A 14,138-nucleotide genomic window follows, 5' to 3' on the forward strand; every position below is an offset into this window, starting at 1 on the left:
CTTACATTTTCGTATACTACGAGTTATAAGACAACACATCCTCTTGACTAAACGTACTCTTTTAGCTGAAAATTATTTAACATGTTAACCATTTAATTACCTGGAACAATTTTCGATTTTCCAGTAGAAAAGGTATAATTTTATTCCAACAGATCATAGACCGCTGATAAATTATAATAGTCAGATAAATTGTCATGCACTTTGGGAATATAAATAATAATTAAAACCAAAACTTTATTTGAGCAAATAATGTATTAATTTGGCTGTTTTGTAATAATTATATTGAATAGTCAATAATGAAATGTTTATGTATTAGTCACCCAGTTTTAATTAAAGCAGGTATGTAGTAATTTACGATTCATAGACAATACTATTGCAGTAATTATCAGTAATATATTATGAAGAAAAAAAATTATCAGAAAATTAAATTAAAATGTTTTTATTGGGCCAAGTTTACAAGTATGGTTCTGGAAACTCAAAAGTCACATCCCTGCCGGTCAGCTTTCGGTATACAGATGCAAAAGTATCCACCTGTAAAAAATAAAATAATGTTATTCAGAAAAATATGATGTTGGGTGAAAGATAATATATTATTGTCTATTAATTTGTTGGGCAAAATTAGTATAAAATTAAACCGCACCAGGATAATGAACCACGTCAATGATATGGTACAAACATACCAATTAGTAGGATTTTTTCACACAGGTTTGAACAAGGAAATTTTAAGCAAGTTCTAGATAAATACTTAATGTAACGTCAATAGACTAAAAAATCAATAAAATATTCACTGATATATTTACAATACATTAACATATTTTAATATTTGTCTGGTTAGACGCTAATTGTATCAATGTTAATCATACATTAGTAACACACAGACGTTTTGAAATATAATATTAACCTGTTTACCTTTATTAAGATATTAAAGAATAAGGATCAATGACAAGTAAAACAAATATTGAGATATTATTATTTTTCAATGTGATTTGTAAATTAATTATTTCAACTACAAACGGATTAGAATAAACATAGAAAATATATAAAACTACTTTAGTATAGCACATGGCTAGAACTTAACAGTTAAGTAGAACTGTAAAGAGGGATGTAGTGCATATTTGACTTGGCATGTTTTAATTAAGTATAGGTTAAAAATGGATTAAATCTTCCAAAGACTAAGAGGATAAAAAAAATCATTCCTAATCATTTCATATAGCACATGGATAGAACTTGACAATTATAGAGAACTGTGAAGAGCGCTGTAGTGCATTTTAACATATATTTAAGTATTTTTTCTTCATATATTTTGAAATGTAGGTCAAAAATGGATAAAATCTTCCGAAGACTAAGAGGATTAAAAAAATCATTCCAAATCATTTCATATCGCACATGGATAGAACTTGACAATTATAGAAAACTGTAAAGAGCGCTGTAGTGCATTTTAACATTTTTTTAAGTATTTTTCACCTTCGTATATTTTGAAATGTAGGTTAAAAATGGATAAATCTTCCTAAGACTAAGAGGATTAAAAAATCATTCCTAATCATTTCATATAGCACATGGATAGAACTCGACAATTATGGGAAACTGTAAAGAGCGCTGTAGTGCAATTTAACATATATTTAAGTATTTTTCTTCTTCATATATTTTGAAATGTAGGTCAAAAATGGATAAATCTTCCTAAGACTAAGAGGATTAAAAAATCATTCCTAATCATTTGATATAGCACATGGATAGAACTCAACAATTATGGGAAACTGTAAAGAGCGCTGTAGTGCATTTTAACATATTTTTAAGTATTTTTTTTCTTCATAAATTTTGAAATGTAGGTTAAAAATGGATAAATCTTCCCAAGACTAAGAGAATTAAAAAATCATTCCTAATCATTTCATATAGCACATGGATAGAACTCGACAATTATGGGAAACTGTAAAGAGCGCTGTAGTGCAATTTAACATATATTTAAGTATTTTTCTTCTTCATATATTTTGAAATGTAGGTCAAAAATGGATAAATCTTCCTAAGACTAAGAGGATTAAAAAATCATTCCTAATCATTTCATATAGCACATGGATAGAACTCAACAATTATGGGAAACTGTAAAGAGCGCTGTAGTGCATTTTAACATATTTTTAAGTATTTTTTTTTCTTCATAAATTTTGAAATGTAGGTTAAAAATGGATAAATCTTCCCAAGACTAAGAGAATTAAAAAATCATTCCTAATCATTTCATATAGCACATGGATAGAACTCGACAATTATGGGAAACTGTAAAGAGCGCTGTAGTGCATCCTAACATATTTTTCTTCTTCATATATTTTGAAATGTAGGTTAAAAATGGATAAAATCTTCCAAAGGGTTAGAAGAATATAAAAATCATTTCTAATCAATATAATATAGCACATGGATAGAACTCGACAATTATGGAAAACTGTAAAGAGCGCTGTAGTGCATTTAAGAATAAAACTATTTGCACTCAGCATAAAGTTTAAATAATGGAACAATTTATTATAAAAATAAATACAATCTTCATTTTTTAAATTAAAATATTATGTATGGTAAGTTAAAGTAGTTGATGCGGATGTCATTAAATGATAATCAATGTATTTGAAAAAAGATACTGATTAAAATTATGATAAATGATTTTAAAAAAATGTATTTTGTATAAATTATAATTGTTGAGCTTTCATAAAAAACAATGCTAACAAAAAATAATATATAGGTATATACATAAATATATTGAGGAGTTACCTATATTATTTTTATTATGATTTATGACTTATTATTCACATTAATTGTTAGGTATATTCTTAGTCACCTAGGTTAAAAATAAATTTTATTTTAAAAGTAAAAAAACACAAGATTCTACAAAAAATAAACTTTTTCAGAATATTCTATTTGGTAATTTATAAATAAGTATGCAACAAATTAAGTACCTTGTGCTCTATATTGGTTTGTTGAGTTTTGTCTAAATGAACTTTCATCATTTGTTTTCCATCTAATTTCACCCTGATACGTTTACCAACAATTTCTGCTGGAAAGACTAAATCATCAAGGATTGCATCGTAGACCCAAGTTAAAGTTCGACTGAAAAATATTAATTTGATATCAATACTCTAATAAACCAATTAATAGTAGAATTTAACAATAATACTTATATAATATTGTTATGTCGACATAATAATAATAATACATTTTGTATTATTATTTATAATATAAGAATTATTGAAAACATGTTTTAATTTATGTCCGCTTAGACGCTATATGTATCAATTAAATATACATTAGTAACACGCAGACTGGAATACATAATATATATTTTTTTATGTCAAATATACCTTCTTGGACGCTTTTGATTGCTCTTTGTCCTTGTTTTCCTAGTTGGTTTTGGTAATATTCTTCGATCACCAATAAACACAACATGCTTGCCACTAAACTTCTTCTCAAGTTCTCTAACTAAGCGAGCTTGAATTTTTTGAAATTGAGCTCGTTGCGGCATGGGCACATAGATAATGACGCTCTAAAAAGAAAAAAGAAAAATGTAGAGAAATAATGACGTTACAATCATTTAAAAATTAAATTTTATACAAATAAAATGTGTGGTTATAGTAGATAAAGACTGTAGTATATATATACAACAGTTATCAAAGACCAATACTTTAATATGGCATCAGTGTGGACCATTGTGGACGAGTACAAGAACACAACGAATTTGATGATGCGTAAAAAATATATAGCTGGATATGAAACGTGACGGCAAGAAAATTGTCTGCGTATATAAGTGGTTTTTTTTACGACAGTTTTATTTTAAGAAGCTTTGCCATTATATGATAGCGTAAATTAAAAATACTCTAACTTTCTTAAAAATTGAATTATCATATAACCCCATATATAAACACTAATGTTCTTAACATCGAGTTTCATAAGATTCAAATGAAGTAAATGTAATCAGCTGAGCGTAAATTTGGTATATTACGCACTTGTAAGACGAAGACAACGAATACCCTTGAAATATCCTCTTAAAGATTAAACGTTATTATAATAGATCAGAAGAGCTGAACGTCTTCAACAATGCGAAAATACTTGTCAATATAGGGATTTATTATACTGGTAAGTATCATAAGTTTGTTTTAAATTTAAGTGAACTCTACATTTTGCTGATTTTATAGAAAGATAATTAATAGGTACATAATTAAAATTTAAAAAATGTATTTCAGGAAAATTAACTTACACTAAATTATAACATAGGTATTCTAACTGTAGAACATGACAAACATAATACTATGGTCAGATCCAGAGTTTGGTAAATTCAACAGTTTCATTTAGCTCCTCAACTACTTTTTTTCATTCAGTATATTTCCTATGACTGGCCAACTTGAGCCGGTAGCATTGTAAAATCGTAGACTTCATGGTGTGGCAGCGCCTCGACCTTTGCGTTTGTTCTGCAAGTAAATACAATTTAGAAAACAAGCTATACAGTATAGGCAAAACGCAAAAATCTAAACGCTGCCAAAAAAGTAAATAAATAAATATTTGTACCTAAAGATGAAGGAAGAAAATTAAAAAAAAGACTGAACAAATGTATAATCCTTACTAACAAGGATGGCCAATAAAATGTTGTTAGAACATGGGTAATATTGTACAAACATACAATAATCAATGAACCTACACACGTTTCATAAGTAAAAATATTACATTAGGAACACGATAGCAGTAAAGTACATACTTATATCAGATGAGCATCATTTAAAATTTAACTGTCAATCGTGTCGACGAGAAGGCCAAAATTCGATGGACGTCAAAAGAAAAAATACCGTGAAACACAAGAACGGGGAAGAGAGCATTTTTTCCACAGCACCCCCCTCACAGTAAGTATCTTCGACCAACACTTTGTGATCGGTAGAGCTCACCTTTTTGCCGAACAGCTCGATCTCCTTGGCTTTGGTGATGTATAGCTCACGGAGTTGGGCCTTCAGGTCGCTGTTGTTCTGCAACTCGAGCAGGGCCTGGGCGATGGACAGCTCAAACTGGTCAGGCTCCGAGCTTCCCTTCTTGACGATTTTGGATTGCGCAGGAACAGGCATCTACCAAAACACACGAAAGGCGTGTTATTAAAAATGTTCATCCGATCGAATCGGACGATCAGCCGCCCGGAAAAGGAAACGGTCTCGCCAATACCGCCGGGCAACGGCCGAAATGATGGAATTACGTACCTTGGTTGTGATTTCCGAGCGCTAGTCCGACGACTGGATAATGGTGAAAAACGCAAAAGACAATCACGGAACGTTCCGGTAACCGAATGGTGAATGGCGGCCGTAATTTGGCGACGGTGAGCGTGGACGTGCCGCAGTGTTACGTGTACGGTACAGTGTATATCCCCTCCACAACCATTAACTAACGTGACGGGCATGTAGCAAATACCATGGATTATTTGCTTGTAGACATAGATCGGACGACCGTCGCCGGTACGGTACTACAGTGTTCACAGACGCACGGTAATTCACGTCCTCTCGTCCACGCTCTACGACAGTTGTACTCACTGTACTAGCAGCGCCGACACAACATAATATTATTATACGTCTGTGCAATTCATATAATGTGCGATCACGATTTAAGGGGAATCGATACCGGGATTTTCTGTTTTTGTTTAACACACGCGCGACAAAATATTTTAGACTTGTTTTTTGCCAAACATTCCAATTGATCTATTGAAGCGATAAGAATTCTGAAAACAGATTTGAATTCGTCGTCAAGTCTACTGTTCCACATTTTTGATATTATCCCCCAAATTCCAGAAAACGTCGTCATATTAAAAAAGAGTATTTAAACATTTTTGTACTTCAATTTTTGGAGAAGCTAAAATCAAAATTGTGGGAAAGTCGATTTCCAGTAGACTTGACAACGAGTTCAAATCTGTTTTCAGAATTCTGATCGCTTTAATAGATCAATTGGAATGTTTGGCAAAAAACACGTCTAAAATACTATGTCACGCTACTAACACACGCTAGACAAAAACAGAAAATCACGGTATGGAATCCCCTTAAGATATAATATATTAAATCGTGTATATGATGGATATTGTACATAGGTGATCTATATCACTATATCTATATTATTTTTATATTAACATAATAATAACTAATAATTATGTAATTATTCAAAATTTGTACATTTTAGACCAACCTAAATATAATATGATATCTACCTATATGGGCAGGTATAGCAGCCGTATAGGAATATTAAAGTGAAAAACTTATTCTTCATAAAAAATCGGCATTTATATTTGAATTTATCTTTGCTCCCTATAGAAAAATGTCTGCGGAAGACAATAATTGCCGCCATGGTCGTAGAAGAGATCCTCCGAGGAGACCTTGTGGTCATCAGTATTCCATCAGTGAGATCACGGTTTGAGACTATAATGAGACATTAAGACTACACGAGTGTTGAGTATACCTAAGGTGGACAAAGTGTTTTGTTTTTTTTTTATTTAAAAACCTAAATTTACAATTTACTTTTTTTGTTTCTAAATAACAGTTATGTAAGCCATAAAAATATTCATTTTACGAGGGTATAATTCATTAATTTATAAGTTGCAATTTTATATGTTAGATAATAATCAATAACCTATACGCAAACTTGGGTAGTATTCCGAATACAGTATTCGGAATACTTTTTGAATAATTTTTTTCTTATATAGGTATACTCTTATACATTACTATAATTATTACTTATTAATTATATTATAATTTGAATATAATTTACAACTAATAGATAGCCAGTCAGCCAGATAGGTGTGTATTATCGAGATTATAATAATGTTCATTCATAAACACAGAATTAAAAAAATAATATTTTTGATATTAAAATCTAAATCTACTAAAAATATAATAAAAAAAATAACTTTTTTTTTCACTTTTTGTGAAGTATTCCAAATACTTAGGAATATTATTATCACAAAGTATTCGAATGCATATTCTGAATACTTTTTTTTAAGTATTCGGAATATGTATTTGAAATGCTTTTAAAAATTATTTTACCCAAGTCTGCCTTTACGACTATGCACTATAAGAATCGTGGAAATTTCCCCCCTGACTGTTTTCGTTGTAGTAGGACTCGATCATGAACATATATATAGTCATATATTTTATACTGTATACTGGACTCCATACATTATGTAATTTGTAATGCGGACATTCCCCCTCCATATTTTTAAAAATGTATTGAAATACTTATGAAATTTTTTGTAAAATGTCTAATTTTGTCTTAAGACAATACATTTCCAAATATTTCTATAAATATAATAAATATCGTACCTTTAGACAATTATAATTATTTTTACTATTAGTAGGTACACCTAACGCAGTAGGTCGAATTAATTTTGTCGAAAAAATTGCATCTGAAAATGTAATTTTATGTAATGCGTAATAATATAATAATACACGAATACACCTGCTTTAAAAGTTTCAAGTACTGAAACTACCAACAGGTCATAAATAATATTTTTAAAATACTAAAATTGTTATCCTTTCGTAAAAAAGATCTAATTCCATCCAAATTTGAAATTAAAATGTCTAAAAAAAACCCGTATTTATATATATTTTTAGATATTTTGGTTACTGTATAAACCTAGAGACTCAGATCGTTGTATCTGAATTTCGTTATATTCGGATTCCGGATGATAAAAACATACTGCACGTGATATAAGCATACCTATAACCAATTACTATTATGAAATACCTTCTTAAATCTATTTCATTTTCAATCCTTGGTTATAAAAAGACAATTTTTATTATACTCAAAGTCAACAATCAAGACAAAAATTGGTGCGTACTGTGTAATGACAACCAATAGAACTTTGCGGTTGAAATGTCAGGTGCAGCACAGGCCGTGCAGAGGCTGCACCCGTAGGACCTATGAAAATATATACTCTGTCATCAGTGCCATATCTATGGAAAACGCCAATCGTTGCTATTCGTCGGAGACTATTGACGATTCTAATAATTATATGTCAATGAACAAAAAAAAACTAACAATAGAGCATAGACGAACGAGTCGTTATACAGTAGGCACTTTATACTACTTTAGTATAATATATTATAACCTATAATGTACTCGCATATTTTCCTCTTTCGTTCTGTCCGTTAAGTTATTTGTATAAAATATCTCGAAGCGAGACTAACAAGACGGATGAAGAAAGCTGCAGTTACGTCATAAGTGGCGGTGTATATACTGTATACCTACTTCACTCTAGAATCCAAAAGGTTTCACTGGAAGAGTTAATGTTAGACGTAAGTTTGTTTTCATATTCGGTCGGGGCTATAATATTATGTACTTTTTAGTCTAAGAATAAATATTCTTCAGGCAAGGTCTCCTGAACATAATAAACTAGAGGACTCAGCCATCTCAAATATTTAAGTGATCACCAGAGACCCACTATGTTAATGTTCAATTTAATGTTATCTGTGGGTGCAAAAATTTAAAAAAAACTGATTTGAACTTTAAAATTTAGCTTGGACTGCCTACTTCTTTATATTATACAATATCTAATATTTTTAAACTAGATTTAATGCTTAAAAACGAAGATCTCGAGAGTGAGTGCTCAATGGCTCAATGCTATATATAACAGATTATAAATGATATATTTTTTGATGGATTCAATAGGTTCTTGATATACTTTGGGTTTGGTCCATTTAATATAGGTCTGACCGTTTAAAGACTTACAAGTTACAACCTTTATATAAGAAATATAAAGGCTCTCTACTACATAATAATAATAATAGGTACTTATCTAAAATTAACTTTATATTTTATTTTTATCAATATGGTTCATTTATATTAAAAGTAGAACCAAATGTATGGATTAATAATTCATTAAAATATAATGTAATTTATAGCAGTTGGAACTTACAAAAATAACTAATAAAATTGAGTAGTTTTTGAAACAATGTTAAATATTTATAGACCGCTTGATAACATTTTGTTAATACAATGCAATAAATACAAAATTTTAAATAATAACTACAAATTGTTATTTGAGTGTAAATAACTAATCTAAAACTATTAGGAATATTCACATAGAAGTTATTTCTTCAGGCCACTATTCAAAAATATAACAACAAATTGTACAAATAGTTGAACAGGTATTAATAAGTTTGTGAAGTTTTGGGTTGTCTCTCTCATTTGGATTTGTATCATTTATATATTTAGATACAAATTCATAAATTATTATAAGACAGTAGTCGATTCTTATTGGACTCACTTCGCAACCAATGTATGAGTCCATTAACTAAATGAGCTCTAAGAATAAAAAAATATACATTTTATGTATTTTAAATGTATGCTGTCATTCATTATGCATACAATCATAGGCAAATAAGCCATATATAAAAAAAATACATAATTTAGTTAACAAATAAGGCTGAGATTTTGATGTGTTTTCTTTTATTTGGGATAGGTAAGTAAAAATTGGTATTTATTAGGCGATATTGGTTATTTTAATATCCATTATCCATCCACACAAAAATATTGATCATACATTTTATTAAAAAGTATAGATTGATTAATGTTATGAAGATAGTCCCACTAAAGATAAAATGTAATTATAAGAATTGTATAACAATTCATTATATCTTATAGGCAGATGTTCTCAATCTTTTTATAATCACATACCACCTAAACAGTTTACAAATTTTCATGTACCACTTGACCAAATAAATTTTTTTTTTTTTTGCTTATCAAAAGGTATGTGTTATATTACACGTATGGCATTTTATTTTATTAGGAACTATACTCTATTCAGAATAATAGCAGTACCGAGCGGCGGTGGTCAAATGCTTCTCCCACCAAGTTAACCATCAGGTTGAACAAAGCCATGCCCATGCGCACAGTCGGCCGCCCAGTACCGTTCTTATCCTGAATAGAGTATACAAAATTATAATATAGGTAATATAAAAATTTAATGCATAAAAAGAAAATTAAATATGCACAATTATTATATATATTATTTTTGATATCAAATAAGCCAAATAATATTTCATGTGAATGTTGATTCCTTAGCGTATCACCTATGAGCTTTCCGCATACCACAGATTGACAAACGCTGTTATAGGGTATATAATCCCCATGGAAACATTCATATAATTTAAACTGACTGTTTAGAAAAAATGATAAAAGTATGAATTAAATATTATTAGTGGTATGATAAAATGTAAATCATATTTACAACAGTGTAAGAGTAGAACTCCATTTTATTGTGACTAAAAACCTTAATATTATACCGGAAAAAAAGTATTTACATAAAATCTAGTGTTACAAGCTACGATTCTTCATTTTTGTATTTGCCTCTCCATGATTTAGGCAATGGCACAACTGCTGGACACGGAACTTGTCCAAAAATTTCACACATACAATGTTTTTCACACATATATCCAAAATTGGCAATATTATCTTTTTTTTCTTTTGCCATGGCTTCCATGTAGAGTGTTTCTTTTGGTTTTCCAAGAACTTGTAAAACATGGTCATGAATTCGATCTTTGTCACGATTATCAACGTCAATCAACAAATCTTTACCATCACTCATGAAACATCTAAATAAATAAATAAATAAACATATAATATTATAAACTAATAACTTAATGGGTTTAGTATAAATGTTAATGTGTGAAAATATGCTTAGGTATACCTTATGAATGGTGTTGGTGTCATATTCTTAAGAGTCATCACTTGAACGTCAGGATTTTTAAATTGAATTTGAGGGAGGTGCCAAAATACAAAATCTCGGGTGCCACGATGATTTTCACCCAAAGTGTTGTAGTGAATTGATACAATTTTAATTCGGTCTTTGAACACTATCTTACCAGCTTCCAAATATTGTATGGTTCTCCGGATCGGAGCAGCGCCTTTCATGAACGGCATGGTTTAGTTGTATAATATTAGTCGACGATTTAAAAACAATAATAATCATTTAATTTAATAACACATATTTAACAGTATTTTTGCTAATACCTAATTGCAATCTACTTCATACTTATACAGCCAATAGCCATGCTACTCATTTTCCATTTGATTGTATATCACTATAATATAAATGATTGTGATTGTGATTATTAAAAAAAAAAAAAGATAAGGTTATCACTGAGAATGTGCTATAAAATATGGCGGTAACAAACAAATTCAAATTTAAAATGATAATAATAATGTAGTGTTCAGTGTTTTTACTTACATGTATTTCAAATTTATTTATTTCAGTAGATAGTAATTTTGGCGAATACATATACAATATTCATACAATATACAAATTATTCAATAGTAATATTAAAAAAAATATATATAATATAATATTTGATGGTGCATTTTAAATAATTTGTCGTCATAAATACTATAAAATAATAGCTAATTTAAAAAATGTAAGTGTCCATAGTCCATACGACCATACGTGAACCATGATGAATCTTATCTATAGTACTAGATAGAATATAGATCGATAATGGATCATATAAATAATCCTATTCCTGGATAATGTTTGTAGTATTAAACTTAAATTGTATAAAAATATTCCTTACAATTTCGGCTAGCTGTACGGCTATAGTGCTATACCCGAAGCTACACCTTTGCGTTAAAATATACCTAATATATTATATTAGACATTAGGTAGGTATACCAATTATTGTATAGGTATTATTTATAGTTACTATAGTTTAATACCTATTATAAAATACTAGGATATTAACACGAATCTCGAATACCTATACAAAATACCTTTTCATGAAGAATATACACGTGTAAGATTATTGTGCGTTAACATTGTACAATACTTTTTATTTTTTTTAAATTCTGAGCGGAGCGATGAATATGTACCTAGGTATTTCATGTTATAGTAAACTATAGTAACCGTTTTATTTTGTGTAAGTAAATGATTTAAAATAAAAAAAAAATGTTTAGATTTTCAAATTATTACACAGTTTTAAGTCGTTAAGACCAACATTTTTCTAAAAATTAAAATATTTATAAGTTATATGTACTAGGTAATAATATCTACTTGGCCAAAATTTTATTTTAGATTCTGAGCGAAGCGATTAATGCATTGATTTTACAATGATATGTGTTTTTTTATTTTTTATTTTTGAGTCTGTTATCACCGTTTGAGTAAGCAGTAAAACTGCTTCGATTTTCTTCAACAATATCTAGTCATCAAATCTGAAATCACATCAGTGGCGGCGCGAACTATTTTAATGAATGGGACAGCAACGTAAAATATCTGTTTGAAGTGATTGAACACAAGCATCAATATTTTCTATCTCTGTTAAAAAAAAGAAATATGCATTAATAGGCATTATTGTTTAAAAAAAATAGGTATTTGTCTTTGATTATATTTACCTTCTATAGCTGGACGAGGTTCTAAAATATCAGTTTGAAGTGATTGAACACAAGCATCAATATTTTCTATCTCTGTTAAAAAAAAGAAATATGCATTAATAGGCATTATTGTTTAAAAAAAAATTGGTATTTTTCTTTAATTATATTTACTTTTTACAGCTATCAGTTATCACAGAAGTTGTAAAATGATATGTACTCAATAAAACTTTTTTTTAAAGTCCTAGACAATGTACCAAATTTATCTATCCAACTTTGTACCCCCTGTATAAAATGCCTAACACTGTGCCTACCTACAAAGTAAGTAAGATGTATTTGCCTTATAATTTTAATTCAAAAGTTTTCAATGATTATAAATCATATTCAAATAATTAATAAATTTAATAGGTATAGGTAGGTCGTAGGTATTATTTGTAATTTTTTTACTGTACAAATTAACAACATAATTCATATTTTGTACATAATTTTGAATGTTACTACCTAATTATAATTACCTTTTACAGCTGGTAGAGGTTCTTTATTATCACTTCGATTATTTTCTATTAATGTTAAAAAAAAAAAAAAATGTAGTTATTCAGTTAATCTAATATAATAAGTACAACATGAATATTACCTATATTATGATATATAAATATTGCATATTAAACTTACAAGATTTAAATATTATAACAAATAAACAAATAAAACCCACCTCTGTTTGTAGAAAAAAAACTTGAAATATCTTGCATATGCTTTAACTTTCTTTTTTTGTTTTTGCAAGCTTCAGTGTGGCGTGCCCAATTGGTATTGTTTAATAATCCTTTAAATTTTCCACATAAATCGCAGGAATAGGAGTTCATTTTTAAATGTATTGGTAATTGTATGTTTAGAAATTTAAACAACACTCAAATTCAACCACAAGTCCACAAATCACAATATCGTCGATTTCAATTTTATTTTTGACATAAGTCATAAAATATATTAAACGCTTATAACACCGACCGTCAAGCGTCAATACATTGCAGCGCTACACCACTCGCCTCAATACGACGTTCCACGAAGAACAATATTCATGTTAATAATTCTATTTTTGTACAAAAATATCCACTTGTATCGAATTGTTTCGCAACATGTCAACACTGGTTAAATCACTTTAACACATGGACCATAATAACCAAACCATAGATAAGCATACAATATAACCAAAACATTGACAACAAAATGAAAAATAATATAATATAATCATCATATGTTTAATATAGTAATATTAGAAATAATAATTAATAGTAGTATGCTAGCTACTATATATTATTTATCTTAAGTATTAACTATCATATTATCGTGGTATTAGGCTGTAGGCTACCGCTACATAAATAGCTTTTTTGCATACATGTACACTAACCACTTACCCATCAACGGGTCAACCCACCAGACCACCCACCCCATTTATAGATGGGACACTTGACCCAAAAATTCTGCATCACGCCGCCACTGAATCACATAGATAGCCAATCCGATTGCGTCGAATCGAGGACATAATGGATTGCTGACCACGTTGGTAGCGTAGGTAACTGAAGAATGGAAAATATAGTTAAACCCCCCCCCCCCCTGTATTAGTTGTAAGTGAGTACCGATTCTGGTAATTTGGCAGTCTCATTTCGAAGGCGGGAACGTTTGAAAGTCGAGTTTCAGTGTCTAGAAATCTCCTATGGCCCATGAAAACCGGCAATTTAATGATACTTCCTCCCAGCGTATGTCCGGTGCTTTTTTGTATGTGTAAGAAAATGTAA

General features: G+C 29.4%; 3 protein-coding genes across 3 annotated transcripts; all 3 read right to left on the minus strand.

Annotated features, from left to right (window-relative positions):
- Positions 1–423: 423 nt before the first annotated feature.
- LOC132941187 (small ribosomal subunit protein eS7-like) lies at positions 424–5,377 on the minus strand. Its single transcript, XM_061009125.1, has 5 exons — positions 5,211–5,377; positions 4,908–5,081; positions 3,336–3,517; positions 2,934–3,084; positions 424–531 (listed from the first exon to the last, which is right to left on the minus strand). Exons 2-5 carry the CDS (start codon positions 5,079–5,081, stop codon positions 454–456), a joined length of 585 nt encoding a protein of 194 aa, XP_060865108.1. The 5' UTR covers positions 5,211–5,377; the 3' UTR covers positions 424–453.
- A 4,849-nt stretch (positions 5,378–10,226) lies between these two features.
- Positions 10,227–11,055, minus strand: LOC132940944 (small ribosomal subunit protein mS25). Its single transcript, XM_061008751.1, has 2 exons — positions 10,679–11,055; positions 10,227–10,583 (listed from the first exon to the last, which is right to left on the minus strand). The coding sequence occupies exons 1-2, from the start codon at positions 10,909–10,911 to the stop codon at positions 10,313–10,315; spliced, it is 504 nt and encodes a 167-aa protein (XP_060864734.1). The 5' UTR covers positions 10,912–11,055; the 3' UTR covers positions 10,227–10,312.
- Positions 11,056–11,204: 149 nt separating this feature from the next.
- On the minus strand, positions 11,205–13,335 carry LOC132940945 (uncharacterized). The gene is made up of 4 exons (XM_061008752.1): positions 13,061–13,335; positions 12,864–12,908; positions 12,373–12,444; positions 11,205–12,295 (listed from the first exon to the last, which is right to left on the minus strand). The coding sequence occupies exons 1-4, from the start codon at positions 13,206–13,208 to the stop codon at positions 12,225–12,227; spliced, it is 336 nt and encodes a 111-aa protein (XP_060864735.1). The 5' UTR covers positions 13,209–13,335; the 3' UTR covers positions 11,205–12,224.
- Positions 13,336–14,138: the final 803 nt, after the last annotated feature.

The sequence above is a fragment of the Metopolophium dirhodum genome, chromosome 3 (assembly GCF_019925205.1).
Source record: "Metopolophium dirhodum isolate CAU chromosome 3, ASM1992520v1, whole genome shotgun sequence".
In the NCBI taxonomy this organism is placed as follows: Eukaryota; Metazoa; Arthropoda; class Insecta; order Hemiptera; family Aphididae; genus Metopolophium; species Metopolophium dirhodum.